Genomic DNA, 14,248 nt, shown 5'->3' with positions numbered 1-14,248 from the left:
GTAATAAATGTAGCTCTTTAAAAGAAACAAGTAGAGGTGTTTTCTCCGTGATGTTCAGAAGTCAAGGGCTAGATGATATTGATGAATTCTGGCGTAAAACTGCCTTGTCCCAGGGCTGTCAGCATGGGCCAGATCTGCAGGGGAAAATACCATATAGCTTTTCTTGCTATTGCACAAGGATCTTCTGTTCTCCTGAGAAGGATTGGTTCTGCCTCATCAAAAGGGTGGGCTGTGTATGAAATGCACCTAGGAAGGAGGAGGAGGAAATGACATGTTCGTGTAAATGAAATACAACTGCAAATTAAAGTGTCACCCTGTTTTAAAAAAATCAAATTTTTATTTAATTGGTTACCAAGGGAAAAAAATGTCATACTGAAGTATATATCTCAGGGAAAATTAAGCTGAAACATTACAAGTGAATCTGGAATCAAAGGAAGGTCTTGGAGAGGAGCATTTTTAAAAATTGCCTTAATAAAAATAATCTCATGTTACAAAGGCAGACTCATAAATATCTGCTGTGCTCTATGCCTGCGTTTCAAGAGATTAACAGTGTTACCTCATTTGTTCTTTACTGCCTCCCTCCAGTCACCATGTGCTGACTGCCTCTTCTCTGGAGGAAGTCCTCTTTTGAGATGTCTTATTAGGAAAAAGGTCACTAACACAGGAGGACCTGCTTCTCCTAACACACCCAGAACTGCAAGGCCCTCAACTGAACTGAACTGAAATTCACCTGGTCTGTGTTCATGGCAGCTTCCCCTTGTTGTCAAATTTCTTTACTAACATTTGCATGAAAACTCATCTGTGTCTCCAGATAATGTATATATTCTTAGACAGTATATATTCAGGACCCGACACATTAATAATGGGAAGGACATATGAATGATGTTCCATTTCCACATAGAACTGTTTCTTGTGAAAGGTTGTGTCTAGTTTCTCTTTGCAGTGACTTGCCATGCGGATCTCTCAAGCTTTCGTGAGTCTTAGTTGTGATTCTTCTTTTTTTCCTCTACTAACTCCTGTGTTCATTATATTCTGGAGTAGAAGCATACAGAAAAGAATGCACTGTATGTAGTCTAATGTGGTCTTGTTGTCTTCTCCGTCATCAGGGGCAGTAATTGGAGATGGACAGTCTGCTGTGGCCAGTAACATTGCCAATACTACCTACAGGCTCCAGTGGTGGGACTTCACTAAGTTTGACCTTCCAGAAATCAGTAATGGTGAGTAGTGATGGGCAAGACAGGTTTCTGGTGAGACAGAACTTTGAAAAATACAAAACAGCAAAGTAGCACTGGATTGTCTGTCTCTCATTAAGTTGTCGATGGTCATGCACTCTTTCTGTAACTTATCCTCAGCTACCAGTAACACAGTTCAGAAAACAGTTTAGGGGAAACGCCAGATCTCCCCCAAGGAGTTTGTGGAGAGATTCATAGAGACTAAAAGACTGGTAGCTGAGACTGAGAAAAGGCCATAGTGAGTGTAGACTTGTTGGCAAATCCAAGCCTCAACTAAGCAGATGAGTGATGTGATTAATATCTGTTTACAAATGTGTGTGACTGATAGATAATGTTTCCTTTGAAAGACATCCATGGTCCCATTGTTCAGCATTGCAGATGTTTCCTCTGCCTAAGGAAGGGCTTTTGTGCATTCCTAAAAGGTGAGAATCAGCCCCTACCTGTTGGCAGCTGATGACGGCCTCACTATCACTGTTACATTTCTGCTAGAAGGTTCTTTCTCATAGCAAGCTACCATGGATTCTTTCTTTTTTTTTGTTTTTTTGGTTTTTCGAGACAGGGTTTCTCTGTGTAGCCCTGGCTGTCCTGGCACTCACTTTGTAGACCAGGGTGGCCTCGAACTCAGAAATCCGCCTGCCTCTGCCTCCCGAGTGCTGGGATTAAAGGCATGCACCACCACGCCCGGCTGGATTCTTTCTTTTGAGATCACTTCATCCCATTGGTCCTATTTCTGCTGCTGCAACACCATGTAATACGGTTTACTTCTTTTACGCAGTCCTTCAGTAATCGGAAAGTCCCTCTACATCTCACCTTTCAGATCAAACCTCTGCAGATTTTTTTTTTCTAATGTGGTTTCCTATCTGTTCTTTCCCCCTTTAACTTTGTGGGTAGGATGAAACAGAACAGATCAGAAAATTACTGATGTGTGCTAAAAAGTAATAGAGTGATGTTTGCTACAGATCCCAGCAGCATTTTCTGAAGTTAATATTGCATTTGCAGTAACTTAAAGTTCCTTGATAACTGTTAGTAAGCCAGAATTCAGCCAGTTTGTACTACCTTCCTGTCATTGCAGTTCTAGTTCTTCCTTGCAGCACCTTTATTTGTCCTTCTCTTTCAGTCTTAGGGATCATCTGCTAATTTGATTAACATCTCTCCTCAGTCTTCCTTTAGATTTCTAGCAAAAATGGCGAGTAAATCAGGAAATTGCATTAAGCCTTGTGGTATGTTATTGGATTCCTATCATGGTTTTGGAACATGAATTATTTTTACTTTGGGTTTCACATCTAAAGTTCTTCCCTGTTAAAGACAGTTTCTCAAGGTCTGGGGAGATGGCTCAGCAGTTAGGAGCACTTGCTAATTTTCCAGAGGACTCTAGAGTTCAGTTTCCCAGCACCATGGGAAACTCACAAGTGCCTGTTAACTACTGTTCCATAGGATCCATTGCCCTTTTCTGGCCTCTGAGAGTACCCAAACATACATTCACAGAAAATGTACACATGCCAGGTGTATTGGCACATGACTTTCAGTCCCAGCATCTAGGAGGCAGAGGCAGGCAAATCTCTTTGAGTTCAAGGCCAGCCTGATTTACAGAGCAAGTTCCAGGACATTTAGGGCTATACAGAGGAACCCCCACGCCCCACCCCACCCACCCCCCAAAAAGAAAGAAAACATACATAAATACACATATATAAATGAAAAGTAAAACAAATCTTTTAAATAAATCAATAATAAAAGACAGTAGCTTTGTATAGTATAGGCTAGCCTTGAACTGGTTGTCCTCCTGCCTCAGCCTCAAGTGTTAGGGCCACAGACAAGCACACTGTGATGCCCTTATGTTTTCAGTATCATGTAAAGCATTGTAAGAGTTTGGAGATACAGCTAAAAATATCTTGATTACTGAGAGATAATCATTTTATGATGTACCAGTCTTTAGTATTCTTATCAGACAAGATAAACGAGGTTAATTTTTCATGCTTTGTTCTTAGTGAATCCTAAGTAGCAACTACTCATTTTATTCTAAGCCATAAATCAAGTCAAGTAATCTGTTCTTTTGATTTTTTTGTTTGATTTATTATTGTGTGTAGGTATGCACATGCCACGGCACATGTGTTGAGGTCAGAGGATAGCTTTCAGGAATAAATTATCTTCTTCCACTATGAATTCTGGGGGTTGTTCTCAAGTTACCATGCTTGTGAGGTAAAATGTTTTTACCCTCTGAGCCATTTTGCTGACTGGTACACTAACTGTTCTCCAATTCTTCTAAAAATCCATGGTAGAAGAGTCAGCCTTTTCCTTATTGAAAACTCAAGTTCATCTGTAGATTTGTGACCCATATCTTATTGGCCATAGTTCACCTTCAGTTATTTTGATTTTTTTACTTTATCATTGTTTAAATTAGATAATATAGTTACAATTCAAAACTTACTTAAAGGATATACAATAAGGGGCTGGAGAGATGGCTCAGCAGTTCAGAGCACTGACTGCTCTTCCAGAGGACCTGAGTTCAATTCCCAGCAACCACATGGTAGCTCACAACCATCTGTAATGGAATCTGATGCATTCTTCTAGTGTGTGTCTGAAGACAGCTGCAATGTACTCATATAAATAAAAAAAAATAATTTTTTTTTAAAAAAAGGATATACAATAAGAACTTTCTTAGCCCTATACCCTGCTGCCTGTGACTCCTTGTAGTAGGTAACCACTAGCAGTGTCAGTTCTTACATATCTCTTGAAAGAGAGTGTATGTATGTGTATGCACATCGAGAGCATTGCTTTCCGTCTTTTGTGTGATCTAAATGAAAATGTGCTATACAATATTCTTCTCACTTTTTTTTTCTGTACAGTGTATCTCATGAGCTTCCATATTTTTGTAAAGAGTATGTGTGTGTGAGTGTGTGTGTGTGTGTGTGAGTGTGTGTGTGTGTGTGTGTGTGTGTCTTATATACATCTACGTGTGCTCATGCAGAGGCCTGAGCAAGATGTCTGTAGACTTCCTCTATTGCTTCTCATCCTACTGCCTTGAGAGAGTCAGAAGGCACGCAGGATCTGCCTGTCTTTGTTCCTCGGTGCTGTGATTGCAGAATGCCTTTCTTCCTTTCTCCCTTTCCTCCTTTCCACCTTTCTGTGACCAGTTTATTGCTTTGGTGCTGGGAGATTTAAACTCAAGTTCTCATGCTTTCAGGACAAGCTTGTGTTTTACCCACTGCGTCTTGTTTAGAGATAGGGTCTTACTCTGAATCCCAGGTTAGCCGGGAGCTTGCAGCAGTCCTCTTGTCTCTGCTTCCTGGAGTGCTGAGATTATAGGCATGAGCTATCACTCTGGTGGCAGCTGCAGCTGCTGCTGCTATTGCTGCTGGTGCAGGCAGCCCCCACAGCTGCCACTCCTCCTCCTTCCCTGCCTGCACCCCTTTCTCCTCTTTTGAAAAAATAGCTACCTAGTAATTCATTATAACCAGTGTCCTCTTGAAGGACTTTGGAGTTCATAGTCTTGCTATATAAACTGCTACCGATTGTCTTACACATGCATATCAGTAGGATAGCTGCTTTGAAATACAACTATAGGGAAGGAAAGGTGCATGTATAATTTTGGTAGATATTGCATTATCTCCCTCTCTACACAGCTTGTTTCAACTAATAATCTCATCTATAGGCATTGTTTGTTCCTTTTTGTTTTCAAACAAATCCTCACTGTAGCCCAAGACTGGTTTTGAATTCAGAAACCTCTTGCCTCTGAATGCTTAGGATTACAAGTGTGAGCCACCGTGCTTGCCCTGCTCCACCTCTATAATCTTTCTGAGTGCTTGATTTTATAAACACTTGCTGAAGGAATGTGTTTCTAAACTTCAATATTTATGGATTTAATAGGGTAAAGATCACTACATGAGCATTTATGTTTCTATCTATTCCTTATGTTCCCCACATCCTTAATGGTGCTGCCTTGTCTTGGCTGGCCAAGTGCTTTATCTCTTTCTCTGCATGTTACTGCCCCCCCCTTCATAATTCTGTAGAAGTTCTTTATAAATTGAAAAATTAACTTATAAAAGGAGTTTCTTGTCATTTGTCTTTGACTTTGTTGAAGGTTATTTTTGTCATAGAACTTATTTTAAGTCAAAATTATACACCTTTCCTTTTATGGTTCCTAGGCTTTGTGTCATCATTAAGATAATTTCCTACCTTTTTTTTTTTTTTTTTTTTTTGGTTTTTCGAGACAGGGTTTCTCTGTGTAGCCCTGGCTGTCCTGGAACTCACTCTGTAGACCAGGCTGGCCTCAAACTTAGAAATCCGCCTGCCTCTGCCTCCCGAGTGCTGGGATTAAAGGCGTGTGCCACCACTGCCCAGCTCATTTCCTATTTTTATATTTTAGTTTTATACATTTAAATCTTTTTGATCCACTAGGAAACTTAGTTCTAGACAACCAACTGTTATGCATTCAATATCAACTTAAGCTAATTTTTTTTGTTTGTTTGTTTTTTGGTATGTGTTTGGGAGTGGGGGTGGCAGGTGGAACATTAATATGTCTCCTAGCTGTCCTGGAACTCTCTGTGTAGACCATTCTGGCCTTGAACTCACAGAGATCTGCCTACCTCTTTCTTCCAGGTGCTGGGATTAAAATGAGTAAGCCATATGCCCAGCAGGTTCCTATTTAACTACTTTTAACTGATTTAACTAAAATTATAGCTAAGCTATAAAATATATAGTCATAGTCTTGACCTTTACTCTTGATAGATTTAGTCAGTAAATTGGGACTCTGTTGCTGTAGGATTCGTTTTGTTTTTGTTTTGTTTTTCAAAGTCATCTGCCTCCTACTAGAGGTTAGCTTTAAGTTTCAGAAGCTGTGCTCCAGCCTGGAAGCCACTGATCTTTAGTTTTATTTATGGGTTCAGCAGGCACCAAGTTGCTGCTCATATGATTTTTCTGAATCAAATTTAACCCTTTTTTAGAATTAGGTTAATGATTCTTGCTACTTGCTTCTCTCACTTGAGATTAAAGGAGCTGATGAATTTACCCTGGGTTGGAAGCTTAGAATGTTGTGAATAATGCTTCACCTCATGTTGATTTTTATTTATGGGTGTGATTGCTTATATATGTGTATGTTCTATGTGTTCAGGTGCTTGCAGAGGCCAGAGGTGGTGTTGAATTTCCTGGAGCTAGAGTTCCAAGAGGTTATAAGCTGTCTGATATATGGGTGCTGAGAATTTAATCCGTGCCTTCTAGAAGAACAGCAAGTGTTCTTAGCCACTGAGCCATCATCTCCAGCGCCTCATGTAGAATTTTTATGCTGCTTTCATGAATAACAACCCCTCTCCCCAAAAAAAGATCAATAGAGTGAGGGAAAAGCTAATTTAATTAAATTTACTCTGGGATTCTTGGTTTGTTTTGGTTTTTTTGAGACAGTCTCTGTATGCTTGTCCTGACTATTCTGGAACTCACTATGTAGACCAGGCTGGCTTTGAACTCACAGAGACCCATCTGCCTCCCAAGGCTGGAATTAAAGGTGTGCACCATCTCACCTGGCTCCCTCTAATTTTTGAGAGGAAACTCTTCTTTGGTGAATGAATGGCTTTGATTACTAATATATCCTGGCAAAACAGGCCATAAGATCCAGTGGATATGGTGACTGATGCCTGTAAGGTGTGATAATAATGCAATCCAGAGCTCTGATCTGCAGTAGCCAGAGGAACTCAGAGATGTAGCCAAGAGGAAATTGTGCTTCTGATTTAAACCCTTCTGGGTTTTCCAAATCTCTGTGTGATGGGTTTGTAAAGTACTGCAGCTGCCAATCACTCTCACGGTCTCATTTGGATGGCAACAGGTTACCTATAGAGCTTTGTGTAAGGTATAGTTTATAATTTATAGATCTGATAGGAAAACAGAGCTAGGGGCTGGTGAGATGGCTCAGTGGGTAAGAGCACCCGACTGCTCTTCCGAAGGTCCAAAGTTCAAATCCCAGCAACCACATGGTGGCTCACAACCATCCCTAATGAGATCTGACTCCCTCTTCTGGAGTGTCTAGACAACTACAGCGTACTTATATATAATAAAAATAAATAAATCTTTAAAAAAAAAAGTTTAACATTAAAAAAAAAAAAAGAAGAAAACAGAGCTATCTACTTTTCTGGGCATCAGTGTTTTTAGTCCCTCCTGTTTCTTGCTAAAACATTTTCACTAGGAAATAATTTCCCTTTGAAGGTACGCCTGAACCTCTTGGGGTTCTGTGTTTGCTTTTTCTTTGGCTAGTTGGTTGGTTGAGATGTTGTTGTTGTTGTTGTTATTTTTTGAGAGCCACTTTGTAACCCTGGCTGGCCTGGAACACACTGTACATCAGGGTAGCCTCAAACTTGCTGCTGTCCTTCTGCCTGTGCACTCCATGCCTCCTTAGAGCAGTGGCTACAGATATACACACTGCTGTACTTGGCTCCCCCGATGATGCTCTTAAGTAGTTTTGGTTTTATTTTCTTTCCATACCAGAATTGAATTCAGAACCTACCACGTGTAAGATAAACATTCTCCCATTGAGTTATATATATCTCCCCAGTTCTAGCTGTCCTATAGTTCTTTCCCATATGTATATCTCACCACTAAAGGACAGGCTCAGTTCTCAGCCGTGGTCCCAGGCTTTCAGCATTTGAGCCACCTGGGGCCTTACTGGAGATATTTGCTCTCAGCCTCTGCCCAGCATTGTTCAGGTGTCACTGATCCAAACTGCAAGGCAGAGTGAGGTATGGAACATCAACAGGATTTTCCAGTGCTGTGAGCTGACAGTGACTTAAGCTGTGTTTCATTCACATCTTTTTTCCTATCTACTTACCTAGTTGCTGAATCCAAAATGGGATGAGTTGTTCTTTACCTTTAAAACGTTACTTTTCTCTACCCAAGAACTGTCCTTGTGCATATTAACTAACTAAAATTTCAACTTTGTGAGGGGAAACTGCACACATGAACTGTAGTAACCACTGACCGTTATAACTATTTCTGTTTCTAAAGAGGAAATTATTAGCAATAGACAGCAAGTGTAAGTTGCTAATTGGAGCTTTGAAAGAAAAATGAAATAGTACTGTCTATATAATAGTGCCAGGTGCTGTCTCTAATGGAGCTACCATATTCCTCTGTGTGCCTATCAAATACCTTTAATGGGGTAGAAACATGGGCCCAGATAACTAGATCCCTAGCTGTCTTTCTGAGCTCATTATAGTTATCAGGAGCTGTAATGACATTGGGTAGGCTTGGAAGAGGAAGCAGACTTTGGGAAGTAACCATTGACTTTATCAAATACAAACACAAATACAGTGGCTTGGGATTGAGTCGGACAGAATATTTTTTGTCTATCTGCACAGTTTTTGCAACCTTTAAGCCAAGCTTTCCAGAAGAAAAACCATATATTCTCTTATCCTTATAATTAGTTAGATGCTTAAGAATGTTAGTAGTTTAAGTTTATGGCCCCTCCCTACCACATAGTGATAATGGGATTGATCCTAGGTATCCTCTATATAGCTAATGTTCTTCCACTGCAATATCCCCAGCCCTCCTTGTTACTTTCTATAGTTAGGTTTCACTAAGTTGTCCAGGCTGTCCTTGAACTATCTGTATGTAGCCCAGGCAGGCCTTGAACTAACTCTCTGTTTGTAGCCCAGGCAAACCTTGAACTTCCTATCCATCTGTCTCAGCCTTTTGAATAGCTGCAACTACAGGCCAGTGCCTGTAGGTTCAGCTTATTATATGCTTCTGTTTTTAACCAAAATTCATGCCAATATATACAAGCTAGATCTCTATCATCAAGACAGATGAACTGTCATATATGTCGGGAACATAGAGTAGAATGGTAGTCCATAGCATTCTATCATCTTCCTATTCTTTGTTGCTGTTGTTGTTGTTGTTATTGTTTGAGACAGGGTTTCTCTGTGTAGCTCCTGGCTGTCCTGGAACTCACTCTATAGACCAGGCTGGCCTCGAACTCAGAAATCCGCCTGCCTCTCTGCCCCTCTGACTCCCGAGTGCTAGGATAAAAGGTGTGAGCCATCACTGCTCGGCTCAGCTTCCTATTCTTAATCCTACTTAATATTTTTAAGATTCATTTTTATTTTTATTCATTTGTATTTTTGTTTGTGTATATATGCTTATAGACATGTAAGTGCCCATAGATATTAGGAGAAGGTGTCAGATCCCCTGGAGCTAGAGTTCAAGTGGTTGTAAGCCATCCCATGTGGGTACTAGGACTCAAACTCAGGTCCTGTTGGAGTCCTTGTCAAGATCAGTACATGCTTGAAACTGCTCAGCCATTTCTCCAGCCCTTTTACTTAATATTTGTTATTATCTTTATTCCCTGCCTTTGGTGGCAATTCTAAATCATTATTTTTTTTTCTCTTACTTAGGATTATGCCTATATTCCTAGGCATATCAAGGTTATATCAAAGTTAGAAAAGCAAAATAGACTCACTCCTGAAAGCGACTTTAACATTCTTTTGTGTCTTCTCCTTGACTAGAATCATGTGGATCCAGAGGAAATTACCATATTCTTGGCAAAAGGTTTGGGACCCTGTGTCAGGAGCAGACGGTCCCATGCTAACAAGATAAATCTAGTCATGCAGGCTGGAGCAGATGGCGGATTGGGAGTTGAGCAGCAGAGAGGCCTAATGGTGATAGCAGTAGTATTTGGATGTCATTATTTTATTAGTTAGCAAACAGAACTGTCCTCAGTTTTATTTGTAATGGTGCTGTAGGTGTCAGCCCCCAGGGATTGGCACAACAGCCTAATCAATTTGTTCTGATGTTGGTTTTATCTATTCTGTTATCTCTGTAGCTTTGTTAGCAACACATAGGGAAAGGGGAACAAATAGAATTTTACACATCACTCAATCTCTAAACCCGTGAGCTTTTTAAAACAATCTTTTTGCTTTGTTTTCCTTGGCTAGTTTCCTAGGGAAACTTGCCCTTTCTGTCTCACTCCTGAATTTTGGCTTGCTGGGATATATTACCTGGAATCTGATGACGACAGCCTAAGCTTGATTTGGCTTTGCTTTTAACTTATTTTTTTAACTTTACTCTTCTAATGGTGGACATCTCTTTCAAATAAGAGAACAAGTATAAAGTCAATTTAAGTGGAGTGGAGCTAAGTGAAGCAAAGCTTGGGAGCTTGGCCTGTTTATATGTGTCCTAGTGATCTGCCAGTGTGGGTGGCAGGTGGGCCCTTTTTTTCCAGCCTCACATCAAGGATAAACCACTTTCCCTTAGCAGGGAACCACACAGTGCAAACATTGAGGGTTCAAATGTAAACCAAAGCTAAACTAGGTGCAGTCCTGTGCTCAGCAGCATCTCATTAGTCCCTTCAAGCAGAGTGTGGCCTCCTCACCATCTCTACCCTCTAGCCTCCAACTTTGTTTTGTTTCCTCGTAGGTCCAGTCTACTGCCTAGCAGCCCAGTGCATTATTCTTAGTAATGTAGATGGTAGATAAAGGCTACCTTGCGACAGTGGTTCATGGTATTTGAGAGGCACAGAGTAGAATGAGAAATGGCAGGACTCCCACTGTCTAGTCCAGGGTGGGCTTTGTTTCTGTCTTTCTTCTGTATAGAGTTGGGATTAGTGCTCCTGGAGATAAAGGTACCTTTCTGAAATGGCTACCCTCTGTGAGATCACACAGCAGGTTCTGAGGAGAGGAGGCTTGCTTTCCCAGGAGCGCTCTGCCTGCATCCCCTTTATTTTAGAACCAGTGGCTTTGTGTTTTCATTTATCTTGGTTCCATACTTTGAACAATAGCGGCATTAGGGTGGGTCTCCAGGACATTTGTTAATAACTTTTTTCTTATCTAATCAGTTGTGAACTAAGACTCAGAAGGTGGCAAGGATGGAAATAGTTTCTACTAAGTGGGATATGCACAGATCCTTCCTGCCTCTCTTATTTCCTCTTAAATTAATCAAGACAGCTTGCCCCATTTCCAAAGAGGAGTCACACACACCCTTAGAAGGGCCCCAAAACATCTTGGTCTCAGAATTTCTAACAGTATGGTGTTTAAACTTTCTCCCCTTCTTTTCTTCATTCCATGCAGCCTCTGTGAATGTCCTGGTACAGAATTGCAAGATCTACAATGATGCCAGCTGTGACATTTCTGCAGATGGCCAACTCCTGGCAGCCTTCATCCCGAGCAGCCAGAGGGGCTTTCCTGATGAAGGCATCCTGGCAGTGTATTCCCTGGCCCCCCATAACTTGGGGGAAATGCTCTACACCAAGCGATTTGGTAAGGGATAGGAAGCCCAACCTAATGACAGAGTTGACGCTGATGCCTTGGCATAGGCATTCCTAGGTGAGGCATGGAGTGCATGGGTGAGAGTAATGGTCACATACTACCTACCTCTGCCTTCATTCACTGAGGAACAGGCCAGAGAAAGATTGCTTTGCAGGAGAGCTGGCTATAGCATTCATTACAGAAGAGTCTCACAGTAAGAGTTCTCCCTGCCACAGTAGCATCATTAGTGTGCCCCTATGACAAAGGCTAGCAATAAGGAAGAAGCTTTTTAGCTGTGGCATGGAAAGCTGGGTAAGCACATATACTTACTGCAAGGTGGTTTGGCTTTGTGTTTTAAAAACCTTCCAAAATATGTGTGTTCTTTAATCCAGATTTTTTTTTTTCGAGACTGGGTTTCTCTGTATAGCCCTGGCTGTCCTAGAACTCACTTTGTAGACCAGGCTGGCCTCGAACTCAGAAATCCGCCTGCCTCTGCCTCCCAAGTGCTGGGATTAAAGGTGTGCGCCACCACACCCGGCTCAGAAATTTTACTCTAAGGAAATAATAGACTTCTAAAGACATAATCAGAAAACTACAAAGATTATACAGAGATATTTGTGCTGTGTTATTTATCATACAGGAAAACACCAAATTGTTACTTCAAGAGATTTTTTTAAGGAGGAGCTTAAATTAAAATGACTATACAGTGATGGCATAAAATACAAGTAGCTTTAACACTGCTCTTATGAAAGATTATTTAATAATGGAAAAGATTTATAATGCCTAAGTGAAAAGATATTTCTGAACAGTGCTTAGAGTGTGCTAACAGTCTTGTAAAGTTATGAGAACCCTAGTTAGTATTCATTAGTGCCAATTGTTCACCACACTGCACTGCACATTGCAACCCTAGAAGATCACCTGAGCATAGTCAGACTATGAAAGCTGGAGAAAAGGAGAAAGGACTGCGTGAAAGTTGTTTCCATGGAACGGCAAGAGTACTGAGAAATATGACTGTCTTCTCTTGGTCCTCAGGTCCCAATGCCATTTCTGTAAGCCTGTCCCCGATGGGCCGATACGTTATGGTGGGCTTGGCCTCACGAAGGATCCTGCTGCACCCCTCCACAGAGCACATGGTAGCCCAGGTCTTCAGGCTACAACAGGCCCATGGTGGTGAGACTTCCATGAGGGTGAGTGTCATTGTTTACATCTCTCTTGGACTGTGATGTGATCCTCTAGTCGGGCCAGTACCCTAGTCCAGGTGACCCATGACAGTATATTTCACTTTTAGAAGATCAGAACTCTTGAACATCAGGAACTTTCAGCTGCACCTATTGTCATTGTTGTATCTCGAGAGGCTGAGGCAAGAAGATTCTTGCTTTTAAATAAAACTATAGAAAATGGGAAGTAGTATCTTGGTGGCCTTGCATGTGAATGAGGATCATAGCACCAAGAAACACACCTCAGGCTTCATGCTCCCCAACCTCCGTGTGAACCTGCAGTGCAGAGACAGGGGAAGGGCCCAGGAGATAAAGTTCTTGCTCTGCTTTGGTATTAAGGAAACAAACTTAGAAAGTGGTTGTATACCATGATTCTACCATATTGTGGTGGAACAAGAGGATTTTAGGCAGCTTCTTTGCTCTGAATTACCAAACCCTTTTACCAACAGAGTAGAAATGCTGTTTAGGATCCACTCCTGTATAAGGCATGCCCCTCCTATATGGCCATGAGAGTGTATTGGATGTAGTATGGTTAATTGTCTTCTGGACTCACCTAGACTAGTGTGGCTGACTGAGTTTCCCTCATCCTCTAGGGGCTTATTTGGCCAGGGTTTTGTCAGGGAGAATCAGGCATTTGAACAGTTCTCTAATTAGATAGTATTTAAGCTTAGTTCCAATCTAAGCACTGGTGAGTTAATTCCTCGCTTTCATGTAGTCTGTGCCATTTATAGTTCCATGCATTTGGTGGGGTTGTTTTGTTTTATTTTGTTTTTTGGTTGGGTGTGTGTGTGTGTGTGTGTTCCCTTTAGCTGTGTGTCATGTATGGTAATCTAACCCAGCTGGGTTCAATATAAGTTCCTTAAGAATAAAGTCCCTGGGCCCTTCATCTAGTGCTGTGCTTGTAAAGACTTGTTGAATGCTTGGACTAGGATGCATTTATTATCAAGAAAAAAATAGTAGAGATATGCAAAGTGATGGAAGGGTGTGCTTGGAGTGTCTTTCCTTTGCTGGCCTCTTCTTCCTCTGGTTTCTTAATTATAGTATGTTTTGGCTGACTGAGATACTGAACTGCTTTTCAAACTCCGTGAACCTGATACAGATAAGACTCTTGTTTGCCAGAATACCTTAAAACCTGGGATTTTTTTTCCTCTTCTGCATCTTGAGTTGCCCTCAAGTTTGTCCCCTCCTTTGGCAGCTTCCTTTATAGAACTCCTACCCGACTGAGTACACACTCAAGTATTATGCTAATACTTGTCTCACCAACCTGCAGTTGTTTCTATATGCTCCTTCAGAGAGCAGAGTCGCCTGTTTCCTCTTTATGAAATCCAAGTACCTAGTAGAGAACCTGAACACAGTAGAAACTAAGTGAATTAAAGAGAATCTCAGGGGCTGGAGAGATGGCTCAGCGGTTGAGAGCACTGACTGCTCTTCCAGAGGTCCTGAGTTCAAATCCCAGCAACCACATGGTGGCTCACAACCATCTGTAATGAGATCTGATGCCCTCTTCTGGTGTGTGTGAAGACAGTTACAGTGTACTTACATATAATAAATAAATCTTTAAAAAAAAAAAGAGAGAGAATCT

General features: G+C 41.2%; 1 protein-coding gene across 4 annotated transcripts in view; it reads left to right on the top strand.

Moving 5' to 3' along the window:
* The window catches only part of Ambra1 (autophagy and beclin 1 regulator 1), a 181,213-nt gene that overhangs the window by 136,929 nt on the left and 30,036 nt on the right, over window positions 1-14,248 (top strand). For all 4 annotated transcript variants that reach the window (XM_021182592.3, XM_021182585.3, XM_021182606.3 and 1 more), the window contains 3 exons: window positions 1,107-1,217; window positions 11,273-11,461; window positions 12,482-12,636. In XM_021182592.3, coding sequence (XP_021038251.1) covers window positions 1,107-1,217; window positions 11,273-11,461; window positions 12,482-12,636 — 455 coding nt within the window. The remainder of the gene's footprint in view (window positions 1-1,106; window positions 1,218-11,272; window positions 11,462-12,481; window positions 12,637-14,248) is intronic.

Source organism: Mus caroli, unplaced genomic scaffold (genome assembly GCF_978045245.1).
Source record: "Mus caroli unplaced genomic scaffold, Mus_caroli_1 scaffold_2, whole genome shotgun sequence".
Lineage (NCBI taxonomy): Eukaryota > Metazoa > Chordata > Mammalia > Rodentia > Muridae > Mus > Mus caroli.
Note: the sequence above shows the minus strand (reverse complement) of the source record. Positions and strands in the feature narration are given on the sequence as shown.